Source organism: Dendropsophus ebraccatus, chromosome 6 (assembly GCF_027789765.1).
Source record: "Dendropsophus ebraccatus isolate aDenEbr1 chromosome 6, aDenEbr1.pat, whole genome shotgun sequence".
Classification (NCBI taxonomy): domain Eukaryota; kingdom Metazoa; phylum Chordata; class Amphibia; order Anura; family Hylidae; genus Dendropsophus; species Dendropsophus ebraccatus.
In genome coordinates, this window is record NC_091459.1 from 14,312,430 (window position 1) to 14,329,643 (window position 17,214).

Sequence of the window (17,214 nt, forward strand, 5' to 3'; positions counted from 1 at the left end):
TACTGTATTGATTAAGAAAAAAAACAAAAACAAAAAATGTGATACTCGCTCTATGGGCAGACGTTAGCTAGAAGCCGAAGGGGAAATATAAAACGCGATACCTACATGACATTATTGCTTTTGTCGTTTTTCACACTTTAAACATTTTGCAATTTTGAAAAACTGCAACTAAAAAGTAGGAAATGTTGTCGTCAAGACCAAAAAAAACAAAAAAGTGTATGGAGTTTTTTTTGTCCCCAAAATTCTTCAATTGAAATCGAGTCATATGATAAAAGAATCACATGATGTAAAGAAATTAAAAAAAAAACAAAAACATTAAATTACCCTCACACACTGCTGGTAGTTTTTTTTTTTTCTTGTTTTTTTTCTCCTCGCTTTTCTTTGGCTGAAGCCTCAATGGCATCCCTGTAACAGATAGATAGTCACACCAACGCTCTCTATGCTGATTTTCCAATAGAGTGAATAAAGTTGACACAAGCCCTTTAAAGTTGGCCAGACTGCAGTACTCAACATATACAGTTATATTTTTTTCAATACTTTCCCTGTGAACCCTCATCCTGTAAAAAGTTCTATATATTTAATATTATTGCACGCCTGAGAGGTTTTTGGGATACAATAAAGTTCAAGAGATGTATATCCAGAATGGATAAACCTATCATACTATCAAGACTATACAGGTTCACCTTCCTCAAATAGTTATAACACAAGAAATACTTATTTATAACTAGTGTTGAGCGGACCTGTCAAACTGGATTTGGCAACGCTCTCCAAACCTGAACACTCGGCAAAGTTGGATGCCACTTTAGGGAGTCCTGCAAAACGTGGATACAGCCATGTTTTCCTGACAGCCCTTGGGCTGCATCCAACCTCTCCAGCCATGGGGAATCAAGATTTCAACTGTATAAACTATGAATCAAACGCAGAGTGTTCAGGTTTGAAGAACATTGCTAAATCCAAACAGTTTGACAGGTCCGCTCAACTCTATTCCTAACATGACAGAACTGTGCAGTGCAGAAACCAGAAATAGAACTTCACATGTGATTTGTGACAGGAGTTTCTGTGAAGTATGAACATACTCTAAACCAGACTAATGGTCATATTCCATTCCGATTCGGCCGATTATCGCTCAGTGGAATAGAGACAACGATCAGCCGATGATTGTGTGTCATTGGCTGATCATTTATTTAGGTTCAAACCTAAAACCATGGGGCACTGACCGTGCATCGCTATTCTACGCAGCGAGCTACCAGGCGGGCGATTTCACAAGCATGTTGCAGGACTTCTCCTGCCCTCCTTCTTCCTCCCGGTCCCACGCGCAGCAGAAGCTTTGGTGCGGCCTCTCTGAGCTGACAGACCACTCAGCCAATCACTGGCCAGGACCTCTGAGCTGATCACTGGCCGCAGAGGTCCTGGCCAGTGATTGGCTGAGTGGTCTGTCAGCTCAGTCAGGCCGCACCGAACCTGCTGCTCGCGGGACTGGGAGACAGAAGGAGCGCAGGGGAGACCTGCAACATGCTTAGGTAAAGTAATGTGATTAAACAAGGCCATCGGTAACGATGTCCCTGCAGCCCTCGCTAAATGATTATCAGGCCGTGTAATAGGCCCAGTAAACAAGCGCCAATCTAGCAAATCGCCACTTGTGTACATTATTGATCGGCCCCCATCAGCCAGTGGAATAGGACCCTAAGGGTCTGTTCAGGCATTGTTTCATACTTCTGTTCAAGAAGTAATTATTAATAGTAAATACTAATTTAGTTCTGCTACACTACAAAAACTGTGGAAACTGCAAGAGGTGGGGGGAGGGTAACATTTGGTGCCAAGTCCCACTGTAGCTTGCAGCTGATTGTTAGTAGTCCCAGCAGCAGAATACCTTATTATGATCAGCTTACTATTATGGGGAGCCCTCTAATAATGCAGAAGAATACAAAGTGGGAAAGACTTTGTTCCCGTATAGTATTAAGCAAAACAATTACAATATATATCACTATTAAAAATAAAAAAGTTCTGTTACGGCTCTGAATTCCCCCGTGAACACAAGACAAAGAATGGGATGATGTGGGCTTCAGGAATTATTCTGCACTATATACACCAACCCCGAGTGCAGGTAATTTGTCATTCTAGGTGAAATGGTTGTGTAATGGCATCTACTAACAAATACTGGTTCATATCTTGTGCCTAAAAAGTTAAATGGAAGTATTAACGGGAACATGTCACCCTAAAAGTGGTATCTCATCTATCGACATCATGTTAGAGGACAAGGAATGCTGAGCAGATTGATATATTTGTTAAGTAGGAAAAGATCGAGTATGACTTGACTTATAACTTATTGATTGGAATCCCGGATCATTCTGGGTCAAAGAGTCCAATGAACAGTGTCACTCAATGATAGGAACACTTACTGAACTCCTTAGCATAGAAAGATCAGAAAAATCAATCAATAAATCAATCCATATATATATATATATATATATATATTTATATTTATTTATTTATTTTTTTAAGAGAGAGAGATTATTGATTGAGATATATATAGATTATTTTTGTGTATATATATATATATATTATATATATATACATATACATACACACACACACACACACACACTCAGCTCCTACTACTCTATAACAGGATGGCACCAGATTAGATACAGATGGAGACAAGTTTCCTTTAAATAAAGGCATGTAAACAAAGTGTTGGTCCCGCTCCAAACCTGTATAAAAGAGCAATACTGTTCTATCACAATCTTTTTCACTAGACTGAGGCCATCGTAAAGATTCGCATCATACTATTCTTTTTTCTTTAAGTCAATTCTGCCATTTTCTTTCCTTGAAGAATTTTTGGATGTTGCTTCAAAGTTCCAGTCAACAGGTGTGAGGAGCTGCTGGGTCTTCTTATATGTCCAATATGGATTCAGTATAAGAGTGACCAAAGTCAACCCGACAAAGAAGAACGCTACATATAGCACTGAGACAGATCTCACTAGGCGATGCCAGTTGTAAAGAGTTACCCACCACAAGTGATAGGTAAGGACCATGCGGCAATGGAACATATGAATCATAATCCACTGATTCACCTTCCAAAATAATGTCTGTGACCAACCCGCCTAAAGAGGAAAGAAAAAAAAATTACTAAGACATAATACAGTAAAAAGCACAAGAAGTTATCGAGACAGAATCAGAGGGCAGTCATGCAGCGACTTCTACCTTAGGGTCCTGTTAGACAAAGCAATTTTTCGTTTTCTCTGATTAACAATATACGATTGTAGACTACCTGAATTTATTCAACCCTCATGATTCAGGCACCATGAAAGTGATGACGTGTTTATTTTACTGATTAACCCCTTAAGGACAGAGCCTGAAATGGCCTTAATGACAGAGACAAATTTTATGAATATGACCAGTGTCACTTTATTCATTAATACCTTCGGGATGCTTTTACCTATCCGTCTGATTCTGAGATTGTTTTCTCGTGACATATTGTACTTTACATTTCTGGTAAATTGGAGTCGATACTCATAACAAATCTTTATGAAAAAAAACCAAATAATGTGAAAAAATGTGAAAAAATGCATTTTTTCCAACTTTGAAACTTTTTTGCGTATACAGAAAGTGGTTATACCACATAAATTATATATTAAATAGCATTAGCAACATGTCTACTTTATGTTGGCGGCATTTATTAAACTATCTTTCATTTTTTTTAGACGATAGGAAGCTTAAAACATTAGCAGCAAATTTCCAAATTTTCAGTAAAATTTCAAAATCAGATATTTTTAGGGACCTGTTCAGGTTTAAAGTGTATTTGAGGGGCCTGTATGTTAGAAAGCCCCACAAAGCACCCCATTTCAGAAACTGCACCCCCCAAACTCTGCAAAAGCACATCCAGAAAGTGTTTTAACCCTTTAGGGGAGTCACAGAAATAAAAGCGAAGTGTGTAAGGAATTTGAAAATTTTAATTTTCTGTGCAGAGATTTTATTGTAATCCAATATTTTTCATAATTATAAACCTATTACCAGAGAAATGCACCCCAATAATTATTGCCCCGTTTCTGCAGTTTATAGAAATACCCCATATGTGACCCTATTGCGCTATTTGACGCAACCACAAGCCTCAGATATAAGGGAGCGCCTAGTGAATTTCAACGCCTCCGTTATATTTGGTCATTTTTGACTGTACCACTTCAGGTTGGCAGAGGCTCTGGGGTGTCAAAACCTAAAAAACACCCCTAAAGGGACACCATTTAGAAAACTACACCCCTCAAGGAATGTAACAAGGGGTGCGGTGAGCATCTGGACCCCACAGGTGCTTCACAGATTTTCCGAACAATATGGCGTGAAAAAAGAAAAATTTATTTTTTACACTAAAACGTTGTTCTAGCCTTCAATTTTTCATTTTCTTAAAGGGATAAGAGGCAAAAAAAGACAAAAAATGTGTAGCGCAGTTTCTCCCGAGTACAGAAATACCCCACATGTGGCGATAAAGTGCCAAGGGGGCGCAGGACGAGCCTCCAAAGGGAAGGAGCGCCAATTGGCTTTTGGAAGCTGAATTTCACTGAAAAGGATTTCAAGGGCCATGTCGCATTTACAGAGCCCTCGTGCTGCCAAGACACTGGAAACCCCCCACAAGTGATTCCATTCTGGAAACTACACCCCTCAAGGAATCTAACAAGGGGTGCAGTGAGCATATGGACCCCACTGGTGACGGGCACAAATGTGGAACAATGTGACGTGAAAGGGAAAAAATTTCATTTTTTCACTTTCATGGCACAAATGTGCCCGTCATCAAGGGGTTCATATCCTCACTGCACCCCTTGTTAGATTCCTTGAGGGGTGCAGTTTCCAGAATGGGGTCACTTGTGGGGGGTTTCCACTGTCCTGGCAGCACGAGGGCTCTGTAAATGCGACATGGCGTTCATCATCCATTCTAGCCAAATCCAACCTCCAAAATCCAAATGGCGCTCCTTCCCTTTGGAGGCTTGCCCTGCGCCCACATGACGCTTTATGTCTACATGTGGGGTATTTACGGACTCGGGGGAAATTGCTCTACATATATTGTGTGTTTTTTTCTCTTTTAACCCCTTGTGAAAATGATAAATTCAAGGCTAAACCAACATTATAGTGTAAAAAATGTAATATTTCATTTTCACGCCACATTGTTCCACATTTGTGCCCGTCACCAGTGGGGTCCATATGCTCACTACACCCCTTGTTACATTCCTTGAGGGGTGTAGTTTCCATAATGGGGTCACTTGTGGGGGGTTTCAACTGTCTTGGCAACACAGAGGCCTTTTGAATGCAACATGGCCCCTCAAAATCCATTCCATCCAAATCCAGCCTTCAAAAACGAAATGGCGCTCCTTCCCTTCGGAGGCTTGCCCTGCGCCCACATGGCGCTTTATGTCCACATGTGGGGTATTTACGGACTCGGGGGAAATTGCGCTACACATTTTGTTTTTTTTCTCCTCTTTTAACCCCTTGTGAAAATGATATATTCAAGGCTAAACCAACATTATAGTGTAAAAAATGTAATATTTCATTTTCACGCCACATTGTTCCACATTTGTGTCCGTCACCAGTGGGGTCCATATGCTCACTACACCCCTTGTTACATTCCTTGAGGGGTGCAGTTTCCATAATGGGGTCACTTGTGGGGGGTTTCAACTGTCTTGGCAACACAGGGGCCTTTTGAATGCAACATGGCCCCTCGAAATCCATTCCATCCAAATCCAGCCTTCAAAAACCAAATGGCACTTCTTCCCTTCGGAGGCTTACCCGGCACCCGCATGGCGCTTTATGTCCACATGTGGGGTATTTCCGTACTCAGGGGAAATTGCTCTACACATTAAATGTTTTTTTTTATCTTTTAACCCCTTGTGAAAATGAAAAAACATGACAAGATTAATAATTTAGAGTAAAAATTTTACAAAAATTACACTAAATGTTGGTCTAGCCTTGATTTTTTTCCATTTCCACAAGGGGTTAAAAAAGAAAATGAACACAAAACGTGTAGGGTAGTGTCCCCTGAGTACGAAAATACCCCACATGTGGGCATAATGTGCCATATGGGCACAGGGCAAGTCACCAAAGGGACAGAGCGCCATTTAGAGGCTGGAATGGAGGATGGAGGCCATGTCGCAATTACAAAGCTCCTGTGCTGCCAGAACAGTAGAAACCCCCGACAAGTGACCCTATTCTGGAAACTACACCCCATAAGGAATCTAACAAGGGGTGCAGTGAGCATATGGACCCCACTGGTGACGGGCACTTACGTAGAACATGTGCCGAGAAAATAAAAAATACAATTTTTTTCATTTTCACGTCCCAAATGTGGCCGTCACCAGGGGGCCATATCCCCGCTGCCCCCCTTCTTAGATTCCTTATGGGGTGTAGTTTCCAGAATGGGGTCACTTGTGGGGGGTTTCTACTGTCCTGGCAGCACAGAGGCTTTGTAATTGCATCATGGCATCCTCTAATGGGAATGGCGGCCATACCTACTTATCTGGGGAAAAGGGACAATTCTAATTTATTTGGGGGTATTAGGCCAATTATTAGTTTATAAGGTTGGAAATGACAGGTGTCCATCAAACTCAACCTGTGTTGATCCAGAGGAAGGCAAAAACCCCTCGTGAGGCAGACGACAGTAGCCTCATCACAGGGGAAAAATTCCTTCCCGACTCCATAATGGCGATCAGAATAATCCCCGGACCAACGTGACCCCTGAAATAGGAATAAGGGACAGAATTTAGATAATGTAGAACCCCAGTGACGTGTGGTGCGCCTTGGAGCGATCCAGTATGCAGAGGCCGGGGGGATCAGGACAGGCGTCACACTGGAAAATGTTGTCCTTCCTGATCCCCCTGTTACACCACACTCTGCACTTCTTCTGGGGTCTCCTGTTCTCCAGTGTGGGGGACGTCACCTGGAAAATGTTGTCCTGATGCGATACGGGGTCCCTCATATCCAGAAGCGCTGGGTCCGCTCCATGGCTGCTAAATATTAGGGCGCTATTACTACTTCTGATATGTTCGGATCGTGCCGCAAGCTACAGGGCAGCGAGGGACTGGAAGAGGGGGGTGCTGGTATAAAAGTTATCCCCGTACAGGTGGTGACCTTTATCCCGCAGTGGGAAGATCAGTTCCCGGACGATCTCCCCACTAACTCCAAGGATGGGGGGGAAGGGGGCATCTGGGGGCTGGATTCGGGTGTCCCTTCCTACATACACTCTAAGGGTACGTGCACACTGCGGAATCGCGACAGATAACCCTTCGTGCATTCCACAGCTGGCACCCACCGGCGGACTGATGCAGGCGCACGTCTCCACACGTGTCATAGACTCCATTCTATGCACGGGCGGATTCCGCTCTCCGTCCAACGTGTTCATTCTTTGGATGGACGACGGATTCCGCCCGTGCATAGAATGGAGTCTATGACACGGGTGGAGACATGCGCCCGCATCAGTCCGCCGGCAGGTGCCAGCTGCGGAATGCACAAAGGGTTATCCTTTGCCATTCCGCAGTTTGCACGTACCCGAAATCTGTAAGTGTACCCTGAGGTACGCTCACAGAGTGTGTAGAATTTCACACCATGCAGTCATCTCTTATTGGGACGGTACTGGCGGAAAAGATGTGTCTGGGGGGCAGCGTACGCTACGCTACTCCCAGACACGTCACTGGATGATGAGGATGAATGGAGGAAAGAAGAATCCCCCCATTCATCCTCACTGGCTGTTTTGGTGTCGGAGGCAATAATAACGTATCCCTCTGACGCCGAAAACACCCTGGGGGCCATCTTTATACGGGGACTAGTATATGGGGTATGTAGTGGTGTAGTGTCAAACTTTATTCAATGTAGTGTGGTGTAATGTAGTGTTTTTTACGTGTTTTTTTACAGTAAGTATAAAAAAAAAACCTACGCCAACAAAGGAGTTGCTGATAAATGTCGCACTTATGTGCAGCACTTATAAGCAGACCGTGGCAGTAGAATATAGAAAAAAAACACCCTACGCCAAAAAGGAGGAGTTGCTGATTAGCAGCGCACTTTCGTGCGATGCTGATCAACACTCAGCGGCGATAGGGTGCGGAAAATAGAAAAAAAAAAATTTGGGAAAAAAAAATATTTTTTTTTTATATTCTGAATATCCCTGTAGCTGCTGATAAGTGTATTACACATATCAGCCGCTAGGGGGCAGCAGAGCGCAAAATCCGGAAAATGACGAGGCTGGAGCCGAAAATAGCCGAAAGAAGACGACGGGGACCGCCGGAAAGACCCGAAGACCGAACGGAATGACGGAGGACGCCGCGAACCCGGAAGACGCCGATCAGGAGCCCGGGACAGGTGAGTAATGTACAAATACCTGCTCTGGACCCCTCGGCTACCTAGCTGAGGGGTCCAGGGCAGGTATTTACTATTTTGTGGGACTCTGATCGCCGTGCCACCGGCCCGATCGCCGTGAACGGCCGGCCGGCCGTTCACGGCGATCGGGCCGGTGGCACGCCGATCAACATTACTTTTTACAGTAATGGCGGTCGGTGCCGTCCTCGGACAGCACCGACCGCCATTTTTTTCCGGGTCATCGGGTCACCGATGACCCGGAAAGGTTCCGATCGCCGCTATTGGCTGATCTGAATTGATCAGCCTATAGCAGCGATCGTAAGCACGGGGGGTGTTAACCACCCCCCGTGCCGAGAAGCTATGATGGCCTGCTATGATTTATAGCAGGCCATCTTCCCCGACCGCTGTGTGTGAACACGCAGCGATCGGGGAAACATCGGGCGTAAATTTACGCCCTGATGCGCTAAGTACCATGGCGCCAGGGCGTAAGTTTACGCCCGATGTCGTTAAGGGGTTAAAGTCAGATAGAAAATGTTGTTCTTTTATTCTAATCTGTTTCTATTTTGTGGCTGCAATATTTTTATTTCACTTTTTGCACATTGTTGTGGGGGCTACCATACTGCCTGAGCTGTTTTAACAACATTTAGTGACATGCTTTACAGCAAGACTCATGGACATAGACGCCAATAGACAGACTCTGTCCCTTGAGATGAATGTGAAACATAACTGAGCGCGCTCTGTGACTTTTGAAGAGGTCATTCCACAGGGAGCTGCTATTGTCTCCTCTACTGGTGTCACATGATGCTGCAATGCTGTACAGATCACTTCACAGCAGCTTCCTCTTATCACCACAGGCACAACAGGAAGTCTCAGCTTAGTTTTAGCCCCAGATATCAGGATTATTTTATAATATAGAAAGAAAAATAGAAAATTATTAAAAATGTCACCAATATGTTTAACATAACATTATTTAACCCCTTCCCATCAGTAACATGTATATATACGTTCCTACTGCACATACCCCGTGCAGTAGGAATGTGTGTGTATACACACACACACATATATATATATATATATATATATATATATATATATATATATATATATATATACATATACAGGGCTCCAGACTAAAAAATTTACCTGGGAGCCATTGGCTCCTAACCTGAAAAATTTAGGCGCCAAATAGAATATTTGGTCGCCAACATTTTAAACCATGTAAAATTAATGTTATGTTACATGGGACTTACTGTGTGCAGAGGCCACGGCAGCCTCCTCCTCCTTTAGATCCTTTCTTTTCTTAGTTTGAAAATGTTCAACATGGAAACTTGCAACTTGACAACCATATACAGTCTGACTCAGTACTTCAGCTTCACTTGGCTAGCCTTTTAATGAGGCTTACTCTTCTGAACTTGAACTTAAAGGGAACCTGTCGACCCCTGTGCCGGGGTGACAGGCTCCCAACCCCCCTATACTCACCTCATCGCGCCGGGTCCCGCTTCTGAAGATGGTCGGGTCACGGAGATCTCAGCCGCTGCAGCCCGGCGTGCGCTGAGAGATGAGTCCAACGCTCATAGAGAATGACGGGAGAGTCCAGCGCTCCGTCATTCTCTATGAGTGTTGGACTCATCTCTCAGTGTGCGCGTCGGGCTGCAGCGGCTGAGATCTCCGTGCCTGACCACCTCCAGAAGCGGGACCCGGCGCGATGAGGTGAGTATAGGGGGTTCTAACGGGGGGTTGGGAGCCTGTCACCCCGGCACCGGGGGAGACAGGTTCCCTTTAAAAGCTTGCAACAGTCTATACATACTGAGCTAGACTTATGACTGCAGCCATAGTGACCCCCCACAAGATGTGTATATAGATAGATATATCTCTCACCTATTGACTAATGCAAGTGACCCCCTACAATACAGACACCTGAGGGGCCCTGATAATAATAATTGTGCATATATCTATCTCCCAGTGTATGCATTTCAACCAATAAAGTAAGACAGAGACAGACCTTAGCAGAAATTTTCCTTGTTATTGCAATTTTCTTAGTACATAGCAGTACAACTTTAGTAAATAAATAAATTCACCACAGTGCTGTAGACGCGGGGTTGGTCTTCACGCCGCGGCTGCGGCGCTCTTCATACCCTCAAGTCCATAGAGGCTCTCACCCTCCAGAAGGCCGGAAGTGAAGATCACGCGACGTTTCGGGATTAACCCTTTCTCAGGCGTATGTGTTTGTGTGCACCCACCACCATTTTATACTATTCAGTTGCCGCGGCGTGAAGACCAACCCCGCGTCTACAGCACTGTGGTGAATTTATTTATTTACTAAAGTTGTACTGCTATGTACTAAGAAAATTGCAATAACAAGGAAAATTTCTGCTAAGGTCTGTCTCTGTCTTACTTTATTGGTTGAAATTCATGTTTGCTGGGGCTAGCGACCCAGAACGGGACAGCATTCACATAGTGCGTTTTATGGCACAGGACTGCATTTACTAGAGTGTGTACTGTCGCTACGATAAACGTGCCAAAATATTATTAAAAAAACCCAAGACAAGTTTGAAATGTCGTTTGAAGAAATCGCAAATATAACAGATAAAAAAGCAGAGACTCTCACCCTCACAGATAGTGAAAGGAGCAGTATACTCCAACTCGCGGAATCAGCTGGCTTCGGGTTTGAACAGGTGAAAAGAGATACCAAAACTAATTACCCACGTAAATTGGAGCAGCTGTATACCCGAGAAGTGAGCTTACGGCTCCATGCATCTACACTTACTGAATACGTAAAGGTTCAACGTATACCTAGAGGCTTACGAAGTAAATTAAAACCTGTGTTACTCACCAATGATATATTATACCAACAAAAATGGTTTGCTATCTCTAATCGCTACTCTCTTGACCTGATGTATCTTACCATCCAACATCTGCAAAATGCTATAACAGATATAAAAGTTGAAATTGATGCAACTGAAAAGGATTATAAAAGCACCATACCACTAGAGGCTTATGAGAAAACGCATGTGGAATTGAAAAACAATATAGATGCTCTAAAAACCACTCTTTTTCAGACAAAGATCAATAAGTTTGAACGGGACACACAGGACTATTTACAAAATCGAGTCTATACTTGGAAAGAGGAAAGGCGATACAGGAGAAACTACTCACGTGATACTAGTGTGGACAGTAACCTATCGGATCAGACAAGTGGGACTGGCAACTTCAGACGGGGAAGTGGATATTCCACCAACAAAAATACAACGAAACCGGGTCCTTTTTTAGAGAAAGAAAAAGAAAAACCGGTCCAAGGAAAGACAAGTGTGAACAGCGGAGCCCGGCCAAAAACAACGAAAAAGAAGAAAACGGTGGGTTGGTAGTTAACCTTTCCTCCCGCAAACTTACAGACACAGAAACTAGAGTGTTAAATAGAGGCTTGGGCTTTGTTCCAACTTGTGAAATGACCAAATTTGAGTTTATGGTGGACTTCTATAAAATGTGTCGGAGTATGAGACTAAAAATGTACTTTATGGGGGTAGATAAAAAGAAGAAATATACTGTTGATAAACTTCCTAAAAAATGTCGTACTAAATCTAATTTTGACCCTGTTGTTGAGAGTACTATGTTTGAAAATTTTCAAAAAGTGGTAACAGAAGAAGTAATGGAGAATTGGGATCATGTAGATGTCGGGCGATCCAACATGACCGTGGCAGAGAAAGTAGCTTTACAGAATCTTAAAAAAGATACAAATATAGTTATTAAAAAAGCCGATAAAGGCGGCGCCACGGTCGTGTTGGATAAGTCCGATTATCTGCATGAGGCCCATCTCCAACTATCAGATAACAAGGTTTATAAAGTGTTAAAAAATGATCCGACTGACCAATACAAAAAGGAGTTGAAAGAGCTGGTTAATGAGGCCCATGACTTGGGCATCATTGGCAGCGACTGTAAGTCGATGCTGATCAACGAGAATCCTAGGGTTCCAGTACTTTATTTGTTACCCAAAATCCATAAACGATTGGAGCGGCCTCCGGGCCGCCCAATCGTTTCTGGTATGGACTCTTTATTTTATAACCCTTCCTCTTTCGTAGATCAGTATCTACAGCCTATAGTAAAGAAGTTGCCGAACTGTCTTAAAGACACCACTGATCTATTAAATAGGTTAGAAGCTCTTGATGTACGGGATGTATCACTGTTGTGTACTCTCGACATCAAGAGTTTATACACGAACATACCTAGTCAGGAAGCGATGATGATTGTCAGGGATAAATTATGTGAGGATGAAAAATTGGACAACCGCACCATAGGTTTTCTCATGACCTTGCTGGATTTGGTCTTGTCCAAGAACTATTTCAGGTTTGAGGATGTGCTATACTTGCAGCTACAGGGAGTCTCGATGGGGTCCCCTGTGGCTCCAAGTATAGCCAATACCTTCATGGCTACCTTTGAAGATTCCCATCTGGGTGGCCATGAGTTTAGCCCGCTGATACACACTTGGCTCAGGTTTGTGGACGACGTGCTCCTCTTATGGAGGGGCACAGAATCCCAACTGAGCCAATTTGTCTCCTACCTGAATCAGGCACACGAGTTAATAGAGTTCACTATAGAATCACACAAAGAAAAAATACAATACCTTGACGTGGAGTTAACATTAAGAAATGGACAGATAGACACCAGATTATACACAAAACCGAGTGATCGCAACAACTTGTTGCTGCGATCATCACATCATGCACCGTCCACGTTTAGAGGTATCCCAAAGGGCCAGCTGATGCGAGCCCGACGAATTTGTAAAGAAGACAGTGTATATAAAGAACAAAGTGAAATTATGATTGAGAAATTTTGTGCCAGAGGGTATAGGAGACAAGAAGTAAGAAAAACAGCGGAAGATGTTAGCAAGATTCCTAGACAGGAACTGCTGAAACCAAAGATAAGAGATGAGAAAGAGAATAAAATCATGTTTATATCTAAATATGAAAAACATGCGAGCATGATTAAAAAATGTATATTGAGATACTGGCCAATATTAACACGGGACACCAAGTTTGGTAGTCTCTTTAAGGAAAACCCCATGTTTGCATATAAAAAAGGCAAAACCATTGGCAATGAGGTTGTGCGATCTGACATGAGAACAGGGAAGACTAAACAAATGAAACTCAGGTCTTGTCGCAAAGGTACGTTTCCCTGTCTCTCTTGTCAGAATTGCAACACCATTGTCAAGGGTGATTCAGTGATGCACCCTTTGAGTGGCAAAAAGATACCTATCAGGGGCATGTATACATGCAGGAGCACCAATGTTATATATATGCTGAAGTGTCCATGTGGATCAGTCTATGTTGGTCAAACAACCAGAGAAGTTAGGGTAAGGCTCAATGAGCACCGCTCAGCGATCCGTTTATATGCCCAGAAAATTGTGAAAGAAAAAGAGGAGGAGAAAGGAAAAACATTTGGTGAGACCTCCGTAGCGAGACATTTTAAAGAAAATGGTCACAAAGTTTATGATTTGAGATGGCAAGTATTAGAACAGGTATTTGCTAATAGTGAAAGTGAGATAAAACGCAGACTACTCCAAAAGGAGACGTATTGGATCCATTGTCTTGATTCCCTTAACCCTAAAGGTCTCAATGAGATATGCAACTTTGCTGTATTTTTGTAAGTGTAGTAATGCATAGTTCCATCTCTGATAGAAGTGAATAGTAACCTTGAAAACTAGATAAGAGGATACATTATGATATTTGATAAAGTAGTACGTGATATGGTTACATGTAATAGATGTATTGTGCCTAACCGTATGGTTATGTCTTTGTAGTGAGACGTCGCTATGACAACTGAATAGTATAAAATGGTGGTGGGTGCACACAAACACATACGCCTGAGAAAGGGTTAATCCCGAAACGTCGCGTGATCTTCACTTCCGGCCTTCTGGAGGGTGAGAGCCTCTATGGACTTGAGGGTATGAAGAGCGCCGCAGCCGCGGCGTGAAGACCAACCCCGCGTCTACAGCACTGTGGTGAATTTATTTATTTACTAAAGTTGTACTGCTATGTACTAAGAAAATTGCAATAACAAGGAAAATTTCTGCTAAGGTCTGTCTCTGTCTTACTTTATTGGTTGAAATTCATGTTTGCTGGGGCTAGCGACCCAGAACGGGACAGCATTCACATAGTGCGTTTTATGGCACAGGACTGCATTTACTAGAGTGTCCCAGTGTATGCAGCCAGTTTGCCCTACACTTATAGATGACCCCCTCCCCTTATAGATGCCCCCTCCTCCCCCCCCATTATAGATGCCCCCTCCTCCCCCCCATTATAGATGCCCCCTCCTCCCCCCCATTATAGATGCCCCCTCTTCTCCCCCCCATTATAGATACCCCCTCCCCTTATAGATGACCCCCTCCTTTTATAGATGACCCCCTCTACCCCCATTATAGATGCCCCCTCCTCCCCCCATTATAGATGCCCCCTCTCCCCCCCATTATAGATGCCCCCTCTTCTCCCCCCCTTATAGATACCCCTCCCCTTATAGATGACCCCCTCTACCCCCATTATAGATGCCCCCTCCTCCCCCCATTATAGATGCCCCCTCTCCCCCCCATTATAGATGCCCCCTCTCCCCCCCATTATAGATGCCCCCTCTCCCCCCCCATTATAGATGCCCCCTCTTCTCCCCCCCTTATAGATACCCCCTCCCCTTATAGATGACCCCCTCTATCCCCATTATAGATGCCCCCTCCTCCCCCCCATTATAGATGCCCCCTCCTCCCCCCCCATTATAGATGCCCCCCTCCTCCCCCCCATTATAGATGCCCCCTCCTCCCCCCCATTATAGATGCCCCCTCCTCCCCCCCATTATAGATGCCCCCTCCTGCTCCCCATTATAGATGCCCCCTCCCCCCCCCATTATAGATGCCCCCTCCTCCCCCCCATTATAGATGCCCCCTCCTCCCCCCCATTATAGATGCCCCCTCCTGCTCCCCATTATAGATGCCCCCTCCTGCTCCCCATTATAGATGCCCCCTCTCCCCCCCCTTGAAGATGGCCCCTCTTCTCCCCCCATTATAGATGCCCCCCCTTCTCTTCTCCCCCCATTATAGATGCCCCCCCTTTCCTTTATGCTAAGCAGTATTTAAAAAAAACAAACACACAAACTCACCTGACAACCCGCTCCCCCGGCGATCCTCTTCTACTTCGGACGCTGTCCCCGGCTGATGCGCGGCTGCCGGGGGTGTCCCGTCCTATCCCCAGCAGCGCGGCGCGTCAGTGAGCTCTCTGTACGCCGGGGCTGTGACTTCTGACACAGGAAGCGTCTCTGACGCGCGCTTCCTGTGCCGGAAGTCAGGGCCCCAGGCAGCTCACTGATGCGCCGCGCTGCTGGGGATAGGACGGGACACCCCCGGCAGCCGCGCATCAGCCGGGGATACTTAAAGAGACAGCGCGCTGCCGCCGGGGCCAGTCGCAAATGGCGCCCAGATTAATAAATCTGGGCGCCATTTGCAAAATTTTGGTCGCCATCTGGAGCCCTGATATATATACACAGTGATCTACAGCAATCGCAGCGTTTAAGGTGCTCAGTGACAGATCAAGCATCTGTCACTGAGTAATCGGGACAGATGCTTGATGAGTCCCGACCACATGTGCTGACAGGCGGGGGTAAGCTCCTTACCTCCATCCTGTCGGTTCGGCGATCCATGTATAGAGTCAGCTCTCAGGCAGGCTCTATACATAGATTACTGATAACACTGATCTATGCTATTCTATGGCATAGCATAGATCAGTATTTGCAATCTAATGATTGCATCTTTTACAGTAAATGAAAAAGTGTAATAAAAAAAAAAAAAAAAGTTTTATAAAAGTATTTAAAATCCCATTATAACCCTCCCTTACCCATTATAAAAATAAAAATATAAATAAACATATTACATATTGTAGCGTGCGGAATTGTCGGAGCTATTAAAATATAACATTGTTCCCGCCCGTTGAATGCCAGAAAAAAAATTAAAAAAAAAAACACCCCGATTGCTGACATTTTAAAATTATATATCAGAAAAAAAATAAATAAAAAGCAATCAAAATTTTTCTGTAACACCAATATGATATTAATAAAAACTAGAGATCATGGCGCAAAAAATGACCCCCCGACCAGCCCTGTAGGTGGAAAAATAAAAGCGCTATGGCTCTTAGGCTGGGTTCACACTGCGTTTTTGCAATCTGTTTTTTTCATCAGTTTTTTGCAAAAAACAGATGAAAAAAAACGGATGCATTTGTGTCCATCCGTTTTGATCTGTTTTTCCATTGACTTCCATTGTAAAAAAAAAAAACGGATCAAAACGGATCCGTTTTTTTTTTACTTACACAAAAACGTAGCTGACACTACTTTTGTTTCCGTTAAAAAAAACTAATGCATCTGTTTTTTCCATCCGTTTTTTTTTGCAAAAAACGGATTGCAAAAACGCAGTGTGAACTTAGCCTTAGAAGGCGTGGAGGAACATTGCATTCATTTGACCTGGACTTTTGTGCATCAAAGGGCTCTGTATTGATGGGGTTAAACAATCATTTTTTTTTAAACCAGTCATGATTTAATGAAACATCCTCTTTAAAGCTCCGGCTTCACTTTAAACCGTGATCCTGAATCAAACAACACGTGCTTACCTTCAGCAACATCCAAGAAATACAGGTGAATGGCGTACTCATCTCTAATAATAATGTAACCATTGGCAAATAATGTCCTGCCGTACTGCAGATCACCGCACCCAAGTATCCTAAAAATGCAAAAAAGTGGTGGACAGCCAAAAAGATATCAAAAGACCAGAACACAAAATTAGATGTGTGAAGGGCGAGGTTTTCAAAGAGAAAGAACCCAGTTGCTACCATTATGGTAAAAAAAGCCCAGCCCTGCTGA

General features: G+C 43.8%; 1 protein-coding gene across 3 annotated transcripts in view; it reads right to left on the reverse strand.

Moving 5' to 3' along the window:
- Nucleotides 1-1,453: 1,453 nt before the first annotated feature.
- CLN8 (CLN8 transmembrane ER and ERGIC protein) overlaps nucleotides 1,454-17,214 on the reverse strand; it is a 19,482-nt gene continuing 3,721 nt past the window's right edge. For all 3 annotated transcript variants that reach the window (XM_069974532.1, XM_069974530.1, XM_069974531.1), the window contains exons 2-3: nucleotides 16,965-17,214; nucleotides 1,454-3,104 (exon numbers count right to left, since the gene is read on the reverse strand). The exon at nucleotides 16,965-17,214 is cut by the window's right edge and continues 390 nt beyond it. In XM_069974532.1, the coding sequence (XP_069830633.1) occupies nucleotides 2,787-3,104; nucleotides 16,965-17,214 (568 nt within the window). In that variant the 3' untranslated portion in view covers nucleotides 1,454-2,786. The remainder of the gene's footprint in view (nucleotides 3,105-16,964) is intronic.